The sequence below is a fragment of the Ictalurus punctatus genome, chromosome 5 (genome assembly GCF_001660625.3).
Source record: "Ictalurus punctatus breed USDA103 chromosome 5, Coco_2.0, whole genome shotgun sequence".
NCBI classification, from domain to species: Eukaryota; Metazoa; Chordata; class Actinopteri; order Siluriformes; family Ictaluridae; genus Ictalurus; species Ictalurus punctatus.
In genome coordinates this window covers 9,909,796-9,936,001 of record NC_030420.2, presented here as the reverse complement: position 1 = coordinate 9,936,001, position 26,206 = coordinate 9,909,796, and the positions used below count along the sequence as shown (strand labels likewise).

Sequence of the window (26,206 nt, the reverse complement as noted above, 5' to 3'; positions counted from 1 at the left end):
ATGACAAATGCAGATTTACTATTTTCTTGTTTACATGCATCAGGCTGATGCAAGAAATAGATGGCACATTGTCATAGGAATCCTTTAAAATTGTCGGCAAATCCATCAAATTTGTCAGGTAAAGCCATTCTTGGTTCAAAGGCGGATGGTGGAAGACACTGAAAGTAGTGTGTAAGATGATCATTAGTCTCTCGTACATTCATTAACTGACCTTGAAATCCCGATAGCACTTCATTCTGGTACACGATGGTTGCATGAAGTTGAACAACATCCGTTGGATTCTGGTCAGGCGAAGTATTCTGTAAGGAACTGGAAGCACGCAGAGGAGTAGAATCCATATGCGAGCGTTTATTGTACAAAAGTTCCAGGCAGATAATCCAAACAGTGAGCAAGGGGCATAATCACAGTCCACGCAGAGGTCATAAACAAAAAGAATAAAACAATAGCAAACAATTCCAAAACAGTAATCCAAACTCATTAATCCACAAAACAGGCAGGGTAGGTACCCGTGAAACCACAACCGTGAAACCACAACCGTGAAACCACAACCGTGAAACCACAACCGTGAAACCACAACCGTGAAACCACAACCGTGAAACCACAACCGTGAAACCACGCTCAGTAAGGCAGGGTAGAACCAGCAATACTTCACAATGAGTCTGAGAATCTGTAGAGCTTATATACATATGAGCTAATGAGCTAACTAGCCACAGGTGTGTGCAAGATGGCGGGGACAAGGATTCTGGGAGTTGTAGTTCGTGAGCAGTTAGTATTCGGGAGATGGCTCCCTCTGGTGGTATTTTATATATATATATATATATATATATATATATATATATATATATATATATATATATATATATATATATATATATATATATATATATATATATAAGGGCTGCACAATTAATTGAATATAGATCTCGATTACATGATCATGATCCACTGTGATAATGACGTTTAAAGTGCGTCCTCCGCTCATAGAAAACTCAGCTGCATATCAAATCAAGCGCTTCCTAAACTTACAGCCAGTCACCATAGAGTGGCAGAGAGAAATAGTTTGTATATATTGTAACCTTATTTTTGACAGGTCTAGGTCAAAGGTCAAAAAGATACATATTCTTACTCTCTATATCTAGGTCATAGGTGATGATCATAAAATATATTTATAGTTATGTTAAATCGGGATCACATACATTCCTGACACAAACGTTACCATACATGGTGCGGCCATGTGTATTCCAGACACCCACACACGTTGTACACATGTTCTTTCTTTTCACATAGAATATGAAACACTCTGAGGTAGGTCATAAAAATATATATAGTTAAGTTAAATCTGGATCACATACATTCCTGACACAATCGTTACTATACATGGTACGGCCATATGTATTCCACCCACACACGTTGCACACATGTTCTTTCTAACACTCTGAGGTAGGTCATAAAAATATATATAGTTATGTTAAATCTGGACCACATACATTCCTGACACAAACGTTACCATACATGGTACGGCCATATGTATTCCAGACACCCACACACGTTGCACACATGTTCTTTCTAACACTCTGAGGTAGGTCATAAAAATATATATAGTTATGTTAAATCTGGATCACATACATTCCTGACACAAACGTTACCATACCTGGTATGGCCATGTGTATTACACATCCAAACAAAAATATGACACACACACACACCCACACACACATGCGCACGCACAAACACACACGTGCACGTACAGACAAACGCATGCATACGAACCTGTTTATAAAAGTCGAGCATCCCTCTAGGTTTTATAATACTCTACTTAGAACAACGTGTGCAAACTTACAACATGGCTGATGTTTGTCCTAACGCGCCGAAAAAAGCTCACCCTTTTTTGGGAAGAATAGAAAAAATGTTAGAACATGAAAAGATTCAATATTGGGCAATGTCAAACGGATGTACAGCCGGGGTTTTTTTCGATGCAGAAAAAGGAACCGTTTTGCTTTTCAAGTTCTTGGTCCTGGGACACACGATCTTTCCTTTCACATAGAATATGAAGCACTCCGAGTCAGGCCTAGGTCAAAAGTCAACACCGTAAAACCCCGTTCTGATGCATTCCCACACACCCACACACACTAGCATTAATACGAACCATGTATAAAAGTCGAGCACTTCGAAAGTTTTAACATCGGCAAAGGTTCGACCGAATTTCCAGAGTCTATCCTTCAATACTTCCAGAATCAAGCACTTTGAAAGTTTGAACATCGGCAAAGTTCAACAGAATTTCCAGAGTCTATCCTTCACTACTTCCAGACACCATGGATTTCTCAGCAGGTAAGAATATGTATTTTAATCAATTAATAGTTAAATATAAATTGAAATACAATGTTTTGTAATTATCGAATTGGCAATGATATTGATATAAACTTAGAACTAATCTTTCTGAGTACAAAAATCATCATCCTTATCTGGTCATTATGTAATCTGGTACGATGCTTTATCTAAAATTTAAATATTCATTACATTTATATTACAGTGCAAGACCGAGTTAAGCTTATCTGATTCTAGTGTATAGGTAATTAAAATTTGTCTCTTAGATCTATGTAGTGATCTAAAATGGAAATGTTAAGTTATTAAAAGTACGTTTTACTGTTTTATAGACAGCTTGGTGATTATTTCTGATGATGAGATTCCCGAAACAACCGCTCATGACCTTTTGAATCTGAGCTCCACATGTAAGTCATAACATAAAACTATGAATGTTTCATGCTGTAAAGTCTTTCATAAAGTTGATTAGAAAATTGTATGATAGATATGGCGTAGAAACGACTGAAATGCAGTTCGGATATAGAGACTAAAAAAAAAGAGAACCGAAAATTCTCCATTATCGCATGATTTCTTTTATGACGGAAACCAGAGTTTTTCAAATGGTCCGTTATATCATGATTCGTACACACCCCTGAACCCATGTTTAACTGAAGCAATCAACCGGCTGAACGAAAGTTTAATTCCGTCACACCAAGTCGTTCGTGTTCGACCTAATCAGAGTCGTATCAAACGTCGTATCAAACACATCGGTGACGCCAAACGATATATTTTCTGAATTAAATCAATGTCTGTTAGAGTTACATAATAACCTAAAGGAACACGGTCATTCAGTACAATTAAACCCTGATCTAATCGATGCAGTCAATCAGTTGAATGAAAATTTAAGATCATCAGACCACAGCAATACTCAAAATGAAAACCCCAGCCGAAATTCCAGTCAAACTGTATCAAGTACGCCGGTGACGTCGCACAACATATTTTTCAAATTAAATCAATGTCTGTTAGAGCTACAAAATAACCTAATCGAACAAAGAGAATCTATGCAGATAAATCCATGTTTAATAGACGTGGTGAATCAAATCAATGAAAATATGTCATTATCTCCCGTTCAGAATATCGTCTCAACTCCAAAAAACGCTCAGGAACCTAGACCGTTATCTTCTCATGTTATGATACACGAACTTAATCAAAGTCTTATGAGGATAAATGACAGTCTCGTTAACTTAATCGAAAACCCTGACAATATTGCACAAAATTTGGAAAACGATAATGGGTACAACCGTCCAGTGGAAAACATACACTCGCCTAATACCCAAGATACTCAAATGGAAAACATGCACTCGCCCAATATCCAAGTAGAGCAAGAGGGTTATGGATTAGATCTTAATATCCAAGTTGAGCAAGATGGTGATGGATTAGATCCTAATATTAGAATAATTAATCGGGAAAGATTCAACAACACTGAGATTAGGAGAAGAGTGAATTTGTCTTCTATCGCGAACGTTGACAGCTTTGCAGATTTTATAATTATGTTTTAGAGATTTTAAACAGTGTGATTGAAATCGCTAACCATTTAATTTCTGCTAAGGATGTAGTCACCGTTGAAATTAGAGGTGATACGATCAATGTTTCATCACGCGTTCAATTAGACAATGGTGTCATCGATTTACGTTCTTTTCTGACCATGCTCGAAAATGCAATTCAGAGTAAACGTGAAATTTTTACCGATAATACCCTTGAAATAGTCGTCCAAATCGTCCGACCACCTCGGGGTGGTGGAATTAGAAGGAAAATAGGCCATATATTCAAATCAGAAACCATGCAGAAGAAAATGCAGCATCTATACATTTTTCACAACAGAGACAACATGTGCTTCGCCTTGTGTGTTAGCCAACTTTTGAATCGTGAAAAAATTATTTTGAAACCGAACAAATCGCTAGAAAATTACAACACGATGTAGGATTATCCGTAAACACCGCGGTCAGCTTCACTGACGAATCGAGATTTGAGAGACATTTGAATTGTAAAATCGTAATCGTACACTGTTCTGCTAGCAAAGCCGGATACTCTTTCTTTCAAACTAGCAAGACTCCCCACGAAAAAACAATTTACTTGTTTTTACATGACAACCACTATTATGGGGTTAAAAGTATCACCGGACTTTTAGGAACGAGTCATGTTTGTCATTTCTGCCATTCGGGGTTTGACGTTTTATGGAAACATAAATGCGCTTATAGCTGCAACGTTTGTCACGACCCCGATTGTTACAAACACCCTAAGAATGTTACTAAATGTCCAGAGTGTCAGAGACTGTGTAGCTCACATTACTGTTTCGAGAGGCATAAAGCAAAGATTCAATCGCGCAAAGGCGAATATTCTATGTGTGAAACGGGATTCTACTGTGGTAAATGTAAACGTGTGATACGGATAAACCTTCTAATCGTGAGAATCACGTATGTGCACATTCGAAATGCATACTCTGTGGCCAAAAACTCGATGAGGATATCGAGCATAGATGTTTTATACAGAGGGCTAGGAAAGAAAGCGATAATACGGATTATGTGTTTTACGATTTCGAGACTAGGCAGGAAACAGGAACACATGTAGCTAATTTCATATGCTGTATTGATTTTAAGGGAGAGGAGTGGGTGGATGAAGGGGATGATTGCGTCAGGGCCTTCTTTAAAAAGTTTCGGTGTAATACATAACACGGTTACAAGTTTATCGCTCATAACGCTAGAGGGTTCGATTCATACCTTTTGTTAAACCATTACCTTATTAACCTTCACTATTAATTTAGTGAAAGAAGGAATCACACCCGAAATCATAGCGCAAGGCAGTAAAATTTTGTGCTTCATCGATACCGCGTTTCGTCAGTCTTACATTGATGGTCTATCCTTCTTACCCATGAAATTGAGTAGCATCCCAAAAGCCATGGGGTTTTCGGAAAGTAAGAAAGGCTATTTTCCCCATTTCTGGAACACCGTAGAACATCAGGATTACGTAGGGCCATATCCTGACCCTAAGTTTTACGGTGTAGATGGCATGATGCCTAAGGATAGAGAAGAATTCTTTAAGTGGTACAGAACGGTTTCTGACAAAGTCTTTGATTTCAAGAAAGAGATGGCGGAATACTGTGTGAACGGCGTAGAAATTTTGAGAAAGGGTTGTATAGCTTTCAGACAAGAAATTCTGGATAGTACAAAGGTCGATCCTTTTAAATACATAACGATCACATCTGTGTGCATGAAAATCTTTAGAACCAAGTTCCTGCGTAAAGACACTTTAGCTATTCCGCCACTTGATAATTACCTCACCACTCAGAAATCTTTCTCAACACCTTCCATTCAATGGCTCGAATATGTTTCAAAAACGCAAAAACCTACCCATTCGCCACTCGTTGAACAAGGGTGAAGTCAGGTTTGGTACCTATTACGTAGATGGTTACTGTGAGGAAGGGGAAAACCGTAAGGTTTTTGAGTTTCTTGGATGTTTTTATCACGGCTGTGAAAAGTGTTTTCCCTCAATGACCCCGCATCCTCTTACCAAATCAAACGTAACCTTTGGAGATATCCGTCAAAAATCGATGGAGAGAATTAAGAATTTGCAAGACACTCTCAATTTGCAAGTCACTCTGATGTGGGAACACGAGTGGAATGAAATGAAGAAAAATAACAATCTCGTGCTAAATTTTCTAAAAGACTTTGACTTTCCTGAGCGTTTAAACCCGTGAGATGCTCTTTACGGCGGTCGAACAAACGCGTTAAATTTTGCATTACGTAGCTCAACCCGGTGAGAGAATCGATTATTTCGACTTTACCTCTCTTTACCCATTCGTAAATAAGACAAAGACGTACCCGATCGATCACTCTATCATCATTTATCGTGACTTTCGACCTCTGAAATATTACTTCGGTATCATTAGAGCAAAGGTATTACCACCTAGGGGTCTGTGGGCACCTGTTCTACCATTTCGTGTAAAAAGCAAACTCCTCTTTCCTCTATGTAGAACGTGTGCCGAACATCAGCTAAAACAATGCGATCATACGGCTCAGGAGAGAGCTCTTACCGGAACATGGGCATCTATCGAAATTGAGAAAGCCGTCGAAAAAGGTTACAAAATTCTAAAAGTGTTTGAAGTGTGGCACTTTCCAAAAAGGTCTGATAAGCTTTTTACGAGATATATTAAAATGTTCCTCAAGACCAAACAGGAAAGTTCAGGTTATCCGTCCTGGGTCGTTGATGAATCATCTAAACGTGAGTACATTCGCAAATATAAGGAGAACGAAGGGATTACGTTGGATCCGAAATTTATCACCGTTAATCCTGCCAAAAGATCAGTGGCTAAACTCGCACTAAATTCGTTGAGGGGTAAGATGTGTCAAAGACCAGACAGATCAAACACGACCTTAATTCGAGATCCTGCCGAGTTTTTACAGTTCATGTTCTCCGATATTTATAACGTGAGTCAGTTGTCTTTTTTGAATTAGAGGGTGGCGATGGTATAGGGGCGTTACGCAGATGAGAGATTGATTAAACCGCTAAACGCTAATGTATTCATCGGCAATTTCACTACAGCGTACGCTAGACTTGAGCTGTACAATTTGATGGATCGAATGGATCAGCGTGGTTTGTACACAGACACCGATAGTGTCATTTTTAAAAGTAAGGAAGGTGACTGGATGCCGCCCTTAAGCGATTACTTGGGTGGGCTTACCAGCGAACTAGATGATGGCGATCAAATCGTAGAATTCGTAAGTGCAGGTCCTAAAACCTACGGTTACAAAACCGTAAAAGGAAAAACAACCATGAAAGCTAAAGGCATTACTTTAAATTGTATCAATTCTGAAATTGTCAATTTGAAATCACTAACAGAACTGGTGGACGAGCGAGTGAAAAATCCGGATCGCCTAACCAAATCGTGAGAGATAAAAAGGGGTTTCATTTGAGAAACAAATCACAGTTGAAAAGGTTCAGGGTTGTGTATGATAAGCGTGTTTTATTATCTGATTTTATAACTATCCCTTACGGATATTAAGACTATTCTTGTATATATGTGTATATAGTTTCTGTTGATGTGTTTTGTAAAGGAAAATATGAACGTGACTGCTTTTGACGCTAGAATGCAACTTCCCTTTTCATGTATCGTATGTGGACCGAGTAATAGTGGAAAATCTTATTTTATCAAAATGTTGTTGGAAAACTGTAAAGAGGCAATGTCGGTTGTTCCGGAAAACATTGTCTGGTGTTATACGTGTTGGCAACCTCTGTACGATGAATTATTGACCAGAATAAATATAAATTTTCTTCAAGGAATCCCTGATTCTTTGTGTGATGATGAACTATTTCGTCCAAATAAAAAAAACTTGTTGGTAATCGATGACTTGATGGAATCCGCCAGTAAAAACGACGAAGTAGAAAAGGCTTTTACAAAATACACACACCACAGAAATCTGAGAGTCATCTACCTCGTTCAAAACTTGTTTTTTCAAGGTAAGACCAGTAGAACAATCAATCTGAACACCAACTACATGGTTCTTTTTAAAAACCCTAGAGATAAATTACAGATCAGCATACTGGCTCATCAAATTTATCCGGGTAACAACAAGTATTTTTTAGAATGCTTTCTCGATGCCGTCTCTAGACCTTACAGGTATTTATTTGTTGACCTGAAAGCACAAACACCAGAAGAACTTCGTCTCTGGTCAGGGTTGTTTCCGGGGGAGAAACTGGTTGTGTATGTTCCGAAGAAGAAAAAAAAACTTTAAAGTATCGACAACAAATGTCTGAGCGATTGAAAAAAACCCTCCCGTTGCTGAATTCATTACACAGGTCTTCATCCCGAGGGAGAAAGGATATATTACGTGATGCGCCCACAGATCTCATCCTGAGCATATGTGAACTAGCTTGAAACATGCTCAGGGGAAACATACACTGACGACAAAACAGTATCGGGTTTTAAAAAAACAAAAAAAATGGATCAAACTATTTGCTGATAAAAGAGCATCCGTAGAAAGAAAAAGGAAAGTTGTTAGGATTTCGTCTGCCTTTGCTCAGTGTAGCCATTCCTTTTATAAGCAGCTTAATCGCATCCCGCAACAATTAACATGGAGACTGCAGAGAAAATGTATTTAGTCCCTCAACATCAGATCGCTAAACTTAGAAACATCGCCGCAGAGAAGGAAATCATAAGAAAGACTGTTGAAAACAACTTGGACGATGCAATACGAGGTATTTTATCAAGGACTGATCTGAACGAATACGATAAGGCGAAACTCTACGCGTCTGTGCTGCAAAATTTTTTAATCTTGGTTAAAGTAGGAGAGCAGGAAACCGCTCAATTGACCCTGTCTCTACCTAAAATATCGGAAAGCAAAACGGAAGCAGTGGTGACCGAACCACCCAAAGACGAGATCGTGCAAGAGGTCCTCGCTAACATTTCTGCTAGAAACAAAAGAAACGCTTCGTACGTTATGGAAAAACTTTTAAAAGCCGGTGCTGCGTGGAATGATAGTGGTGAATTTATTTTTAAAGGTGGATTTCACATCTCACATGGTGGATTTGCTTAAAAATCTCACGGCCCCTCATCGGGTATCCGACGAACGGAGGCCTTTAGGTTAGAAAGAGTTCTTACAGACAGTAGCCAACCTAAATATACCCTTTTCAGCAATACCTAATGGCGGTGTTCGACGCAAAATATCTGACATAAAAAGATCTAAAGATATCTCGCACCTTGTTTCCCTATGATTCCGAACCAGTTTTCAAATCCCCCGTTTTTAACCGTTCTGACTGGTTTGGTTTTTGAAATGAGGAGGGACAAAGAATGTTATGTTATGTTACCCATTATTTCAATAAAATAACTTTTGTTTAACATTTTTCTTGTGAAGCATCGTCATTTAACATTCCACTACACATGCAAATGAAACATATCTAGAGAGTTAACACATTGTACACATGTAATTGAATGCTTTTTATTTACTCTAGGGTACATTTTTTAACAAAAGACACAACAGTGTTATCATTTCTACTTAAATCTTTGCTATACATAGACATAATACGGTTAAACGAATAACCTTAGCTTTGTGACACAGAAAAAACACACAGTGTTGCCCGCAGCAAACCGACGTAAAGTTTTGAACTTGTACAGGGTTATATTTTATTTTGCAACAGTTCTTTGTCAAAAAATAATTAATCGATGGAGGAAAGAGTTTGTAGTCTGGGTTTGTTTCCGTACGAGTCAAAAAATTCTCCTGTGTTTTCGTCATTAAGGCACAACGCTAGCCAGTGCTCACCCGGCATGTGTCTCGGATGAGTGTTTATGATGAATAAAGCTGGAAACTTTCTCAGAGTACTTGTAGGTAGCTCGTCACTGGCCATCACGCCATGAAACATTTTATCTATTTCAGGACAACTTCCCATAACCTCCGTTAGTTCTCTGGTATCCATGAGTTACTGGTAATCGATGAGCACGTTTCTTCGATTGTTTATTTCTAGAATGCTGTCAAAACTGGCGTACACGATTAGATTCACCATGCTCGGAAGTGGTTGACGAAATCTGAGTTCCAATCGCATATTGCCCGATTTTCTTAATGACAAATGTTGCCCACAATCGTCATCAGGATTCAGGTTAAATGCGAATGAAGTATATCCGTTCAGGTACTCTTCTCTGTTTATCGACAAAGCCTGATCTTTCAGCTGCTTTCCTGATGCTAAAATTAAAGAATGGAATTCACGGACCATGTTACCGGACTGAAAAACAGGCTGAAACGGTTTTGCAGGATATTGCGTACCATCTATGTACAGCGCGATAAACTCTGCATCGTAATGTTTAAAATTAAAAGGGCTTTTATTGTACGACCCGCTGAAGGCATCGTTGTCTACCATCCCAAAGATAATGGTTTTAGGTAAAGGGCCGAGGAAAAGGTTCTCTTGTGAACAAATGCGGCTCCCTGCAGCTAGACTGAAGGTCTTCAAACAGACTCTTTCGATCGCATACTTGGCTGTGGCGCTGAAAAGTGCTTGTCCATGACCGATTTTTACAGACGGTGAAACGGTTACTTTCTTCACAAAAAGAGAAGCGTTGAGAATTTTCAGATTTGCATTTCCTTCCTTCATCAAACAGAATTCAGCTTTGCTGCGAACCATTTTAATCCTCAAATCGATACCGTTCAGTAAAAGTTTATCCTGAAAAAATATATCCGAGTGAATGTGTCCAATCGGGACGAAGGTGTTGCTTTCAGCACTGAAACTGGCCCTTTTTTTTGAGACCTTCGTTTCGTCCGTCTGGGTCTGTGGCGTCCATATGCCCCGCTGTGTCTTTGTAGAATAGCCCGGTGCAAAATTGTGTTTCCAGTGTATCTTTTCCATAGTTGAGAAGACTTTCAAAGGTTGGGTATGTACTGCTAGATTGACAAATAAGACGATCCCCAAGCATGACATCCAGTTGTAAAAAAAAGTGAGGCTACGGGGTAGTTAACGACCCCAACCTTTGCATCGTTAGCTATATTGGAACCGTCGGGGTTCACGATTTTACAGGTCAGATGTAAAAAAGTGATGTTCAAGTCGAGGTAATCCTCCCCGTTTCCAGCCACGTAGAACTCCAGGGGTCCGTTGTCCGTAAGAGCGGAAAGTGGAGGTATTTCGACATAAGTGTACTTTTCGATACTCGTTTGGGTATAAGGTAATGTAAAAATATCCAATTCTGTCTTGGTACACTCTGAGGATAGACTGTGTAAGAAAGCCATGATGTTAGAAAATGTTCAGCTGATTTCTCTTGTGAGAGATGGAAGGATGCCTGTTGCCTCTCTGCTCGGTCTTTTTCATACTGGTCTTGATTTTAGTAACCTTACGTCTTTTATTAGGAACCACGTGTCGACGCCCTGGGAGCCTTTTAGATTTTTTACGCGCAATCAACGCAAGCCCCGATCCGTCTTGAGCTTGTGTCTTGCTCATAATGTTGCTGAATACGTCGCTTACGAACCCTTTAGCAGCTGTTTTTAAATGAGATTTTGCAATAGCAAAACCCCTTTTGAGGAATGGAACCGCCATTCTAAAAAGACCCTTGAACAGTCCTCCTAGCCCCGACCCATACATGGCGGGGGAGCCTTGAAACCCAGGAAGACCATTTCCAGCCTGGTGGACATAATAATCTACGTAGGTCTGCGGATGAACGTAGCCCCTATCCATCATTTTACATACGGAACGAATGTTTAGCGGGTCTAAAGTGTAGTTTAGCAATAAATTTCCCGTAACTAAAAGGTATAGGCTTGTTTTGATCCGTTTTGACTTCGATTACTATATCGGTAATGTGGTTCTTGGTGAGAGGTACGTAATGCAGCTTATCATAAGTAATTGTGACGACTTTGTTGTTTTCACCCGTTATATGTACGCATCTCAGTAACGGGGCAAAACTGTCACCAACTCGTTGATACTCGATAACGTCTGTATATAAGCCTGCGTGAATATCAGAGGGATTAGGCGCGTCTGGTTCTCGGGCCATTATAGGAACACCGGGGTTCATACCGAGCATATATGCTAATTTTCCATTAGCTTTGAACGCAAAAATGTTTTTGGGATACGATGGGTATTTTATTTTTTATAGGGTTATAGAATAGCTCTATTCCGAGTTCCAATTTCTTTATGTTGTTGTTGATTTCACTAACCACTTCATCGATATTTTTATAATATCCTGGAGTGATATTAAAGTTACTGTTTTGTGTTCTCTTTCCATCCCTCTGAATAATATGACACATACTGTCTTCCTCTGTTAACGAGTACCAACTCTGGATATATTGAACCTCTGCGAGCGAGACTTCCCATATTCCGTTCAAATCGATTGGTTTGGCGAATTTAGTAGTGTAGTGCGCTATCTTATTATTAGGGTAAATATCCAAAGACGCGTTGCTTGGAAGGGACACAAAGAATCCATACTCTTCCATGGTTTAATGAATATAGTTATGTTAACTACGTCTTCGACCGGAACCCAGGAATTAAATTTATTGGGCCAACCCACCCAGACTTTTTTCCGGTTTCAGGTCTTTTCAGACAAGATTTTCTCAATTTTAAGCATTTTGTCCTTACCGATAATGATCTTTTGTAACTCGGGTTCATAAAATGTTCCCTCAATTTTTTCACCATCATAGTCGTGTAATTTATATACTGGGGAATCTCTCGGTATCCGTTCGGAGATTGTAAAATATTCATCCGTAAAGTTTTGCTCGTATCCTTTCTCAAACTGTCTTTTTAAACGAGAAATTCTAACGATATCACCAACTTTAAACTTGAAATTTAGTTTCTTTAATTTAGGTGATAACAGTCCGTAAAAATTTTTTTTTTAGTTTTAAATACTCTGAAGGAATTGGCTTCGTTGACCTCGGCGGGTTTCATTTTGATGCTGGAATGGTAATTGTGATTGTACGATTTAATCAAATCCTGAACTATGTTGATGTATTTTCTCGTGTTAAAAGCGGTAAAATATCTCCACATCCTGGTCTTTAGCGTTCTGTTGAACCTTTCACACACCGATGCTTTTTGCCCCGTACCCGTAGCAAAGTGAATAATGTCATGTTTTTTCATTAATGTTTGAAAATTTTTGTTAAACTCCTTCCCTTGATCAGTTTGTAGTTTTTTGGGGATTCTACCTTCCTTTAGAATGGAATCAAAAGCTTTAGTTACCTCGAGTCCGGTCTTGTTTCGTAACACACGTACCCAGGCATATTTGGATAAAATATTTATATGCGTGATCATAAATTTCGCGTTGTCGTTACTCTCTGAGCAGTTGCTCATATCGGCTAAATCAGCTTGCCATTGTTCATCGATGTTCTTCACAAAAACCTTGTTTCTTTTAAACTTTGTAGATACTGGTTTATGTAGACTGTATGCATCCTGCTCTGCTAACCAGTTTTTTATTTCAGTATCATTAGCTCTTTTACCTATTTTCTCAACAATAGCTCTTTGCAAGCTCAACACCACCATACGATCCAGGTTCTGACGGTGTATAATATATATTCTTCAACAATCGTTCAGTCATTTCGAGTGTCAAGACAAGAATGATCAAACACCAGTGTAGATTAAGCATTTATCTCAGAACACGTGAGCTAGGTATTACATATTCAATCAAAGTAACATTTTCGATTCTAAACAATTTATATCACATGCAGGTTTAGATACATGTTTAGTTTTACATTCAAATGTTTCAGCAATACATATAAAAACTTGATACACACCGATGTGTTAAGGACACACGCTATTTACGAATGTCTTCAGCATTTTGTTTTAATTGGCTTCAGGCTTTTCTCGCAGTCAGAATAGACGTGGCTTGTTTTGAAGTTTCCCACGTATGCGACGGTTCAGCGGGTTCCAGAGATGAGTGAAAGGTCCAGTAATCTACAATGTCTTTGTCCTTCAGATCTTGTTGGATAACTCTGTCCAATAGTTCTCCCATAACAGCACGTATGATGCCAACAGCACAGTGTTGGTTATACACCCGTCGGCTTCATCGTTCGTTGTCAGATAGGTCAAATTTCTTTTTCCTAGGTTTTCGCCGTCTTCAAAACCCGAACTGGTCACATCATCATCATCATACCGGGTAGCATCAGAGTTGTAGAAAACGGGGTTGAATTCACAAGCCATATTGCTGGTTGATGCTCAGAATACTTTGACTCGATATGTATTCAGACTCATTGATATAGCGTGTGGGAGGATTCTTGGGGAAGGTGGAGTTTCTGATAAAGTATATTGACGATCTCAGAAGAAGACATCTTCTTACTTTTATTTGCATCATTTCTTTGTCTCTTCCAGTTTTTTTGAATAATTCATCGATTTGATGGAAGTAGCGTTGCAGATCGTGCCAGCTGGTTCGGTCATACCTCACTTCACAATTCTCATTGTTATCAGGGGCATTGTCACCGGTTAATACAGCAGCACAGTGCAGTGAAACCTGGTTCTTGGAGAAATTTGTTGCTCTGATACAGTATTTGCATTGAAGAGATGTACTGTTCCATTTACGTCTGTACGCATTCGGGGAAAAGAAGTCCATTCTAACAATGTAGTCAAAATCCTTGCACCATTTTCTGAACTTTTTCCAGTCACCTTTGTTAAAAGTTACGTTCTCTGTAGCACGGCTCCAGTGGATGTGTCCCGGGACCGAGAACTTGAAAAGTAAAACGGTTCCTTTTTCTGCATCGAAAAAAAACCCCGCTGTACATCCGTTTGACATTACCCAATATTGAATCTTTTCATGTTCTAACATTTTTTCTATTCTTCCCAAAAAAGGGTGAGCTTTTTTCGGCGCGTTAGGACAGACATCAGCCATGTTGTAAGCTTGCACACCATGTTCTAAGTACAGAGTATTATAAAACCTAGAGGGATGCTCAACTTTTATAAACAGGTTTGTATGCATGCGTTTGTCTGTACGTGCACGTGTGTGTTTGTGTATGCGCATGTGTGTGTGTGTGTGTGTGTGTGTGTGTCATATTTTTGTTTGGATGTGTAATACACATGGCCATACCATGTATGGTAACATTTGTGTCAGGAATGGATGTGATCCAGATTTAACATAACTATATATATTTTTATGACCTACCTCAGAGTGTTAGAAAGAACATGTGTGCAAACGTGTGTGGGTGTCTGGAATACATATGGCCGTACCATGTATGATAACGTTTGTGTCAGGAATGCATGTGATCCAGATTTAACATAACTATATATATTTTTATGACCTACCGCAGAGTGTTAGAAAGAACATGTGTGCAACGTGTGTGGGTGGAATACATATGGCCGTACCATGCATGGTAACGTTTGTGTCAGGAATGTATGTGATCCCAATTTAACATAACTATAAATATATTTTATGATCATGACCTTTGACCTAGATATAGAGAGTAAGAATATGTATCTTTTTGACCTTTGACCTAGACCTGTCAAAAATAATGTTACAATATATACAAACTATTTCTCTCTAGTGGTGCAGGGATGACGTCATTTTGTAATGCCAAAACCCGGAAAAGAATTAGCAGTTTAGCGCTCGCGCTGCCAGCTGTCACTTTGTGCTCCAGCGCTTGCACGAGGGAAGTCATAACATGTTTCTAAATGGGACTGCACACGTTGTTGGGAACATTAAACGTCATCACACCGAACAGGAAGCAACTTGGCAGATAAACTGGTTCAGGTATGCTGTGCACAATTCCCCCCCAAAAAAAACGTGGGTGAAGGGTCATCCACAGAGTAAATCCGTATTATGGAAAATGTTCTTAAATCAAGTTTGGAAAAGTTGTCGGAAGCTTGGTGATGGTGACATTGAAGTTAAGCGACTGTGGTGTAGTTCGTTTATAGCATACAGTTAGCTTTTTATTTCTGGAGATTGTATTTAGGCTTCAAACTTCATATGTCATGTTCATTTGTGAAAATTATCTTGATGGACAAAACGTGTTAGTATTGTAAACTTTTGTTGATCACAGAGCTTATTTTTTGCAATAATCCTAAAGCCTATGGGAAAATCCTATTGGGTTTTGTCGAGGGAACCAGTGTGATGCTAACTTCCGGGTTCCGTTACAAAATGACATGCTCTACTCTATTGGGTGATTTGGCTGCGTCTCTCCTCCTGTAAACACTGTTATTGCCTTTTCTGCATACCCCTGAATTGTTTTTTATTTGGTTGCATATTGTTATATTGGATTGCATATTTACATTTGGTTGATATATTTGGGTACAATTTTATTTATATTTTGCTTCTATGAGATGATGCACGTTAAGGATCAGTCTAATTTGATGCAAAGATTTGTACGCTAGCAGGAATGTAACACAACATGGAGGTGAAAGCAGTGGTCTATTTATTTAATTGTGATTAAAATAAATTTAAGTGCAATAAAAATATGTTGTCCCTAAAATCAATGAATAATCATGATAAATAATTGTGATCTAAATATTGATCAAAATAATTTGCTAAAATTGATCAAATAAAATAATTTGATTAGCATTTCAGCCCTAATATATATATATATATATATATATATATATATATATATATATATATATATATATGTGTGTGTGTGTGTGTGTATGTATGTATGTATGTATTGCAGTGTATAGTACTGTAGCACCCTAGTTTTGCTTTGTTACATTATCGAGTCAATACAATATTTTTCGATTTTCAAACATTAGTTTCCCAGCACAGAAACCTTAATGACTTGGAGAAGATCTGCAAAGAGGAGTGGGACAAAATCCCTCCTGAGATGTGTGCAAACCTGTTGGTCAACTACAAGAAACGTCTGACTTCTGTGATTGCCAACAAGGGTTTTTAAACCAAGTACTAAGTCATGTTTTGCAGAGGGGTCAAATACTTTTTTCCCTCATTAAAATGCAAATTAATTTATAAAATTTTTGACATGCGTTTTTCTGGATTTTTTTGTTGTTATTCTGTCTCTCACTGTTCAAATAAATCTACCATTAAAATTATAGACTGATCATTTCTTTGTCAGTGGGCAAACGTACAAAATCAGCAGGGGATCAAATACTTTTTTCCCTCACTGTATACAGGAAATGCACAGTGGGGTCCAAAGATCTGAGACTACATTGAAAAAGGTTTCAGAATTTTGAAATATTTAAAGCAAAGAAAGCAAATGTTTAATATATTTAATATTTAAAGTTAATATTTAATATTCAAGATTCTGCACTATTTGTAGGTCCCTATTTGAATGTAAGCAAATTTGTGATATTGACCATGGTAACTGCTTTGTACAAAAGGTCAGATTTTACTCAAGCCTAATCTCTTCTAGCGAACCATGTGTTCAAACTCTGATGAACTTGATCTAAACATGTGGGGTCCAAGCCCAAACGTGTGGGGTCCATGCCAGTTTGCGTGCACACTGGCATTATGGCAAAAAGGGGAAATACCAAACATTAAGAAACTCTGAAATTCATGTAGATATTTAAAAGATCAGTTTTTATTTATGGTAAGCAGAGAGTGAACCCATCAGGTCTACCCCCTTTAACTTCTAATAGCATTTACCTGTTGTTAACCTTTGCTACAAAGTATTACGTAAATAAAAATAAATGTAATTTACAGTAAGACCCAAAGATCAAAATCTGATCATATTGAATAAAATATAGCGTGTAATTCATTTGAGTGAACCAAGTGCACTCCTAATGTAGTTTGAGAGCAATAAAACTGAACATCAAAGAAAAGTCTATATCACTATACTAAAAATGTACACAACTAGCCAGTCTACCTCAACATACTGTAAGTTAATATTATCAGACCTGAAACATAAAAAGACAAATCACAGCCACAGAAATCTGCTTCAGACTGCATTGTGTAGCTGAGCTGAAAAGAGATGACAGCAATCCATTTGCATGCAATGTGAAATGCAAAGTCTGGGAGTTTCAACTAATCGCTAATTCAAAGACACTTAAACATGCTAATATCCACTTCACTGTTGGACAGCTTTCTGACTGCTAGCAAATGTGATTTTATTCAAACACTGTTTAAGCTCTAGTGCTAAATTCATACTCAATCATTTCATAGTGCTTTCTTTATACTATATTTAAGTATTCTGTCTATGCACTTCAGTGACCCCCACTGTTGTGCAGTTAAGTCCAGGGTAAATATGGTAGAACAAACTCTGTGTGAAGAAACATTTTAGGTGTTAATTTCTATCTCATTGTGTGGCAAAATTACACTACTCTGTGGTTGTAGCATCTCCTTTTATTTGCCTGTAATTGCATTAGCATTTGAGACCGGAATTTCTACATTAACAATGAATACATATGGGAAATATTATACAAGTGGTCAATATAACCTTGAATGTTTGAAAAAATTGATTATTTCCAGCTCCCTTTTCAGAATCTAGCATCATTCATGGCTGATAACCTGGAAGTCTACCACATTTCACGTCATAATCCATGTTGCTTCTATACAGTGTAGCCATATGCCTCTATATTAAACAAATCTCATTAAAATGTTTGTGATATTAACATGCAAAAAAAGTTATTTCTATGTGAATGTACAAATTATCCTGATATTTATTAGCAACATAACAACATGTATTTTTGGTGGATTTTGGTCAAATAAATTTTCCTACATAGTAAAACACATACCTCCATTAGTCTCAAACAAATTCTTCCTCTTTTTTGCATGACAAAATAAATTCTAGCAGGGTAAGATGGAGGACACATACACAAGTGTGAATCTGCACCTGTGCCCCATGAACTAGGAATGAGGGATTCAAGAAGGGGAAAGAAAGAGGGCATAAAAGGAAAGCATGAAGGCAGCAATTTCAGCTTGCTGATGTAGAATTTTGCACTAACAGAGGGAAGGCAAATACGTGCAGAAATAGAGATTAGACACACAGACTTTAGGTATGAAAGTGCAATCAAACCATCAATGTAAAATCACAAACATAATTTGTTATTTTTATTTATTTATTTGTTTATTTATTTATTTATTTAGCCATTTATGATAGTCATCGACCGTGCAAATTGGCTATAAACATGGAGTTGGTGTATATATTAATTTGTATATCTAACACTTAGAAATTGATAAATGCAATTTGCAGGGATTCTGCTCTGTCTTTTTCAGGCACCATTTATCACTCAACTAAAACATACATTATCATTAGATCGTTAGAAACATCCGGTTTTTAAAATCATGTTCAGCATTGTGTGCAAACACACTCCTTACACTTGACATTACATGTCAGTTTTTATTCACAACAGACAGAAAGAAAAATATTGGGGGTTTTTTTCACAGCCATGATCTGGACCTTACCATGTTTTATGTTTAAGTATATTGAGGACATTTCTGTCATAGATTCGACAGAATATCCGGTGAAAATGGCTTCATTCATTTAAGTCTAAAAAAAAAATACACATTACTTTATTTATTATTGTAAATAAATTATTTATTACTGTCCTTATTTATTTCCCACATTTCTAAAAAATATTGTTTGGTTATTTTGTCAAAAGTTGGCAATGTGTGAATCTGGCATGTGCTTTACAATGCAATCGATGATATGCACACTAGCTCTACCAGCTTAACAGTGTGCAAAGACACAGGAGACTTCAGACTTCAAACGTAGCATGCAAAAAGACAGAAGTAGATAAAACAGATATTTTTTCTGGTGCCAGGAGTGCAATATTACACCTAACAGCTTATAGTCAATATTAACTTTCAATTGATTTCAAGAATTAAAACAGTGATAGTAAATTCACATTTCATTCAGAATTATACAAACAATAAAAACACTTTGGCAAAGAGCAAAAAAGTACAAAGCATTCTTGTTGACAATCAGCATAAATAAAGGTTATGAACTTAATCAATGAAAAATACTTCATTATAACTATTCAGTCTTCTTTTTAACCCTCATCTATTCGGTCAAGATTTTAATCCTGTTTATCACAATTCAGTCCTGCTATTATCTCATTTATCACAATTCAATCCTGTTTGTATCCCTTATCCTATACACACACAAATCTTTCTCTGTTCTTGCTAGTTAATCTCTCTCCACCATCTATCACTTGTTTGTTAACAATTGCAAAGTAATCCAACATTGTTCTTATTTCATTAGTCCAAAAACCCACACAAATTTCTGTACATTCACGTATGCAGAAATACAGCAGACTCCAGCAGGAAAGTAGTGATTTGCTGTCACTCACACTAATACTACATACTAATAACTTGTGAAGGCTGACAGACTCAGAAATGTAGCACAGAGCACAAGCAAGAGTCATTCACATCATTCATAAGTTCCCATCACATACACTTGGACTTGATAATGCTTTGCTCACAGCAATTCACTACCTTCTTCCGAGTCACAATTCTACAAAGTGCATCCAAGCAGATTTTTATTGACTTTCACCTTTCCAAGACAGTCTGAAGTTGGAAAAGTGCACAAGTAAAACAGAACTGGTAAAGAAAAGACAGATTGCTGTTTTGTGGTTCTGTTGTTTTTTTTGTTTTTTTTTTTTTGTGTGTGTGTGTGTGTGTGTGTGTGTGTGTGTGTGTGTGTGTGTGTGTGTGAGCTAGTGTTGCACCAAAAGGAAAATTCTGAGCTGAAACCGAAACCTCAGGATGCACTTGGCCAAAAACCGAAAATGAATTTTTTTTTTAAACCCATTTTAAAATAGTTTTTTTTTTGTATAACTGTATTAATGAGATGTTTTAATTCATTTAATGTATTTAATTAATCTGAATTGAAAAACTACAAACCAATAAAATTATATTATTATTAAATATTATTATATAATTATATTATTCTTCATTCAGTTCTGTAACAATCAAATTTAATAGATTTTTTTTATCCAATTATCAAAATAATGTAAAGTTATAGAAAACTATTATGATATTCAAAATAGCAGTCAAGTAGGCCTCTATTCTGTTTATGTAAACGTATTTCCACATTAATTAAAGATTATTGTGCAAAACAGCAGCAATAGAAAAAACTAACCACAAACTGTAAACAACAGATGTAGCCTCAAGTCAAGAACAATGCTTTGCAGGGTTACACAAATTTTAATGTAATTGCTATACACGATAGCAAATTGGACTGCTTTCTATTTAAGAAAAAGTGGCAGGTTTCTCTTCAAGACCAAATGTTGCTCAACTTTCTGGCAGCAGAGCTAGTGCTTGGGGCAGATAAATACCTGCGTGCAATCCGCGCAAGCAATGGAAACCGTAGCTGTGCTTGTTGTGGCACTGTTGTGGATCGGGGCGCTTTCCTGAAGAACCTCGTCAAACATGTCAGAAAGTGAGGTAGTTTGCACTTCATCACTTGTGTGCACCCATTTCTCTGGCACACTTTGCCCTGTGCTGCACGTCCTTCAGCAGATGTATTCATCACCTCCAGCCCTGCCTGTATCATTTCCCATGCACGCTGCTTTTTCTCGGCATCAAAGTAATGTTCTGTAAATGTATATCTTGCAATGCAACGATAAGCGCCGAGCACTGAGGGGCAGGGCATCTCGGCCTATATTTTCGGCCTTTTTTCTGTTTCGGCCAACATGCATCACTAGTGTGAGCATGTGTCCTGGTAGAAAGTGATTTAAATTTATTTAAGTAAGCTTAGTACGCTCATAATGCCAATGATGGTTTTGAACAAATATTTTTTTGTTTTTTATTCTATTTACTCACTACTGGCAATTAAATAAGTGTTCCATCAAATACCTAAATCTTTGTAAATAAGGACTTATTCATTCAAATACTAATGTAAAGTATTTTATGACAAGCAAGTGAACTTTTTACCATATGATAGCTACCAACTGGGGGAGGGTCAAGGCTAACTTGTGCTACCTCAGAGACACACGAAACTAACAAACTGCATCTATCGGCACTGCTGCTCATGCTAAGTTGTCTGTACTTATATAGCTCCTTTTAACCTTAGCAGTTCTACAAAGTGCTTTACATTGTTTCTCATTCACACACACACACGCTAGCCTGCCACTGGGAGCAACTTGGGGTTCAGTGTTTTGCCCAAGGACACTTCAGAATGTGGAGGCCATTGAACCGCCAACCTTGTGATTAGTAAACAACCTACCACCTGAGCCACAGCTACCCCTAATAGGTCACAGGTCAGTGAAACACACTCAAAGGTAAGCACTATCCACCCTCTACTGCATGTATGATTGGTTATTGTTGCTGTGATTGATGGGGAGAGAAATTTGTGCCATTCCTTCCAAGGCTCTCTTGGACTCCCTGCCACAGATGGCTGAGGCATCATCAAGATTTTAACTGCCTCTGGATGATAGTGCAAACGCTTTTCTGTAGCCCCACTAGAGAGGTACAAGTGCAGTTTTTTGATCAAGCAGTTACTGTATGATTGTAAAATACTGTAAACCTATATTTGTCTTACAGTATATATTAGGCAGTGAAGTTTAACCAAATGTTAACAGAGGGTGTTCAAAAAATTTTGACTGCCAGTGTAAGTATTAAAAAAGGGAGCTAGAGAAAGCACATTAAGTATGTGTTATTTTGGTTGCTTTGATGAGTAAATATGTACTTCCCGAGAGAAAAAGCTCTACTTCCTTTTCTCTGCACAATTAACCCAGTGGCCCTTGTTTGAATTTCATGTTTGCTAAAAATTTCAGCACAAATGTGAGTATTCAGAGCAACATGTCTTACCAAGTATAAAAAGAATGGGTGAGCTGTAACGGTAAGTAGTTCCATCAATCAAAGAAAATTGCAGGGTCACAGCTTAACTTTTTAATTTGCATTTAATTCTGTTTCCATTTTATTGTTCTCCTTTAGATACCCACTTTGCAGACAGCAAAAATACGGTGAATTATTTGATTTGATTACTCATTCTTTTTTGTGGTCATGTTCTCCCAATTGATATGTATTGTGAATAAGTTGTGCGTGTACCTTCTGTAGGAGCTGTGATCCAGAGTACTTGGCTGCTATAGACTTCATCTCTCCTCCAAATGCTGAAGCCCAGAGCTTCACACTACAGCGTAGGATAAAGACAGGCAGGGGGAGGATCATTAACTGGCTGAAATGCAAATAAGTAAACGCTCATATTTATGATGGATTTGGGGTATTTACCGATGCATTAACTGTTGCGCTTAATCGTAAAATAGAATTAATAATTCTGGTTGTCATGGCAGCAAAGTGGATAGTGTTGCCACTTTTCGATCCTGAGCTAAGATTACTGTATGTATTTCGCATGTTCTCCCTGTGTTCGAGTGGGTTTCCTCCAGCTTCTGAACAATATGCAAGTGGGTTATTGGCTATGCTAAATAGCCCCTAGGTGTGAATGTGTGTGTGCAGGGTGCCCTGCACTAGACTCGCTTCCAATCCGGTATGAATTCTCCCACCCTGAACACTCCTGCCAACCTGAACAGGATAAAGCGAACATTCAAGATGAAGACCCGTATTCGTTCTGTATCATACTTGTAAACTTCTCTTATGATGCTTAAATGCTAGTTTCAACATATATTTATGATGTATTTAGGTCTCCAATTTGGTGATCTCTCTGCGTTTGGCTCTTCGTGGAGTACAAACTTGCAATCTTGCAAACCCTACCAAATACTGACTGTGCTTAAAATAATAAAGAGAGAGAGGGAAGTTGTAACTTACACTGCAGGAGGGATTCCCTGATGCGTCCCAGACACGTCGAGGACCGACGTGCTCCTTATAATCCACATGAAGACGAAACACACACCACACAAGTGTGATGAAAGCACCTTCATGCCTTTCGTCTTTAGGAAAAAACTCGACGTACGGGTGTATTTTTAATTCTCGCCCTCTCTTGTGCAGTGTTAATCACAGCCTCAAACAGTGGTGTGAGAAATAAAGTTAAAAATAGCACCCCTAAATTAAACGCCCCAAAAGACAGTAGACCTCTTTATATCCAGCCACAAGCGCAGAACATCACAGTCCGTTACTTGGTATAAAAGAAAAACAACCGTGCACTTGCGGCAATTAAAAAAACGCTTATATTTTTTGCTCTGAGATGGGTAATACCTAAACTATGGCTCATAGTAGCTTGAATCTTATTCTTCTCCTCATGGGCACAGCTGGAAGTCCGATAGTGAGGAAAGCGCGCGCAAGCCGTGACCTCTCTCAGGCAGCGCCAAAGAGCGCGCGAGAGCCAAACCAACTGGGGAAAGAGTAGAGGGGGGAGATCCACAGAAGAAAAAGAATGGCGGAGCTCGTCTCTTTGTTAGTTTATTCTTTTGTTTACTCTCTCTCTCTCTCTCTCTAAGAATGATTCAAACGACTCCGCTATTAATTTTTTTCGACTTATGACGCAGCCGAGCCGTTGTCAGAAACGGGAAACTCGCTGCAGCGTAACGTCTCAGTTCTCATAATGACATGACACACACTGGGGAAAATGAGGCAAAAAAAAAAAAAAAAACATACAGGCTACGTTAACGTCTTGACGACTCACAGTGAGACGCGGATGTACAAAGGACAACGAATGAGCGAACAAAGAGACCGTTAAAAACGAAATCTAAAAGGCTTAACTACGTCTTCTTGCACGGTTTCCCAAAACCCGTTGTGCTTCTCGCGTTCAAAACGTCGGCGCGCGCGCTGTTACTGTACTCTTTCATTTTGTACTACGGCTTTAAAATGAATTTATTCTAACATTAGCTTGTGTACTTTCCCTTTTGGGAGCCAAGTAGCAGTTGGTAGTAGTACTGTATAATCTTTATATTTTGCATCGGTACGTTCATATATAGCCAAATACTCCGGAGAAAATCTATTCATGTCTGATCATCAAACTAACTAATCAGTAGATTACATTGCAAATTTTAAGATATTTTACAGATTGCCTTAATCATGCTGTTATTAATGGTTGCTGATACTTGAAAGTTCATTTTATCAGTTTCCACTCTTACTTTGTCACAGGTTATTTAATAATTAGGTTGTTTTTCTTTGGGTGTCAAACCTATCACTGGTTTACACATTGGTATCATACTTCAGAAATGGAGTTCATCTCTTTGCATTTGCAGTTAGCTCTTCATAAGTACATATAATGTCTTACACTCTTAAATTAAGCAGTTTCCATCTGCTCTTCTTACACTCTTAAATTAAGCCCATTTTCAGTCTTAACCAGTCGCTCAAAGTCGGCACAACTAAAATGTAGGCTGCAGAGATTAAGTTGGAAGTGCAGTTTTAGCAAATCAATGAGCTCAGCAGAAGCCACTGATAAATTATTCATCAACTGATTGTGTTTGATCTTCAAAAAATGCTTGAATGTGGGGGACTTGGCATGCACATTGACATGACTCAGCAAATTTGAAATAAAACGTGATACAGTGCTGATTTATCGATACCTGTAAAGCAGACCTTGCAGGGCCATGTAATTTAGGCATATAAAGATCACTTAAGGCCATGGCTAATATTGTAGAATAAATAGGTTTAAATGACCAAAGTGTGAGTAGCCACATTAAGGTTTGCACAACATTTACATAAATTCAAGACCAAAACTGCCTGAAAACTGGAGGTACATCTTGTCCTCACCTGAATAATATTTTTGTTAGTGATGACCCCTGCTTTACACATACAACTGACCATCACCCCCATATGTGTTCTGACTGGAATGGGATGCTTAAAGGGCACATATAGTTGTGATGGTCAGGTGTTCCCAAACACTTGGTGGGAAATTAGTGGATGATAGTATGAGTGTGTAAGTCACAGCACAATCCCACTCAGCAACTTTCCTTTGGCCTAGATGTGGGCCACATAAGCAGCTGTTCTGTGACTCACATGGAAGTAAACAATGGCCTAAATCCGGCCCACAAATGTACAATCAGTGCAACCTTGTAATACAGCCACACATTTACACAAAGTCAGCCAAATCAGATAATTGAATTCTGCCCACATGTATTCAACCTGAGAAATGCAACAACATGGCCATGTGTCAACCAGAAGTGGCTCATATTAAAAGGGTGTGATATGACCCACATCTGGGCCTTATGCCAAATATATATATATATATATATATATATATATATATATATATATATATATATATATATATATATATATATACACACACACACATACATACAGTATCTCACAAAAATGAGTACACCCCTCACATTTTTGTTAATATCTGATTATATCTTTTCATGTGACAACACTGAAGAAATGACACTTTGCTACAATGTAAAGTAGTGAGTGTACAGCTTGTGTAACAGTGTAAATTTGCTGTCCCCTCAAAATAACAACACACAGCCATTAATGTCTAAATCGCTGGCAACAAAAGTGAGTACACCCCTAAGTGAAAATGTCCAAACTGGGCCCAATTAGCCATTTTCCCTTCCCGGTATCATGTGACTTGTTAGTGTTACAAGGTGTCAGGTGTGAATGGGGAGCAGGTGTGTTAAATTTGGTGTCATCGCTCTCACACTCCCTCATATTTGTCACTTGTCAGGATCTGAAAAA

At 38.0% G+C, this 26,206-nt stretch overlaps 1 protein-coding gene across 3 annotated transcripts in view; it reads right to left on the bottom strand.

Moving 5' to 3' along the window:
• Positions 1-24,151, bottom strand: part of cacna2d3a (calcium channel, voltage-dependent, alpha 2/delta subunit 3a) — a 409,741-nt gene extending 385,590 nt beyond the window's left edge. The window contains exons 1-2 of one of the 3 annotated variants that reach the window (XR_008396432.1): positions 23,390-24,150; positions 22,676-22,757 (exon numbers count right to left, since the gene is read on the bottom strand). Coding sequence is in view for 2 of the 3 variants with exons in the window: in XM_053680196.1 (XP_053536171.1) it covers positions 22,676-22,757; positions 23,390-23,502 (195 nt within the window). In the remaining variant the exon portion in view is untranslated. Of the gene's footprint in view, positions 1-22,675; positions 22,758-23,389 lie in introns of all 3 variants that reach the window. The other 2 variants (XM_053680196.1, XM_017468484.3) reach the window with 2 other exon arrangements.
• Positions 24,152-26,206: the final 2,055 nt, after the last annotated feature.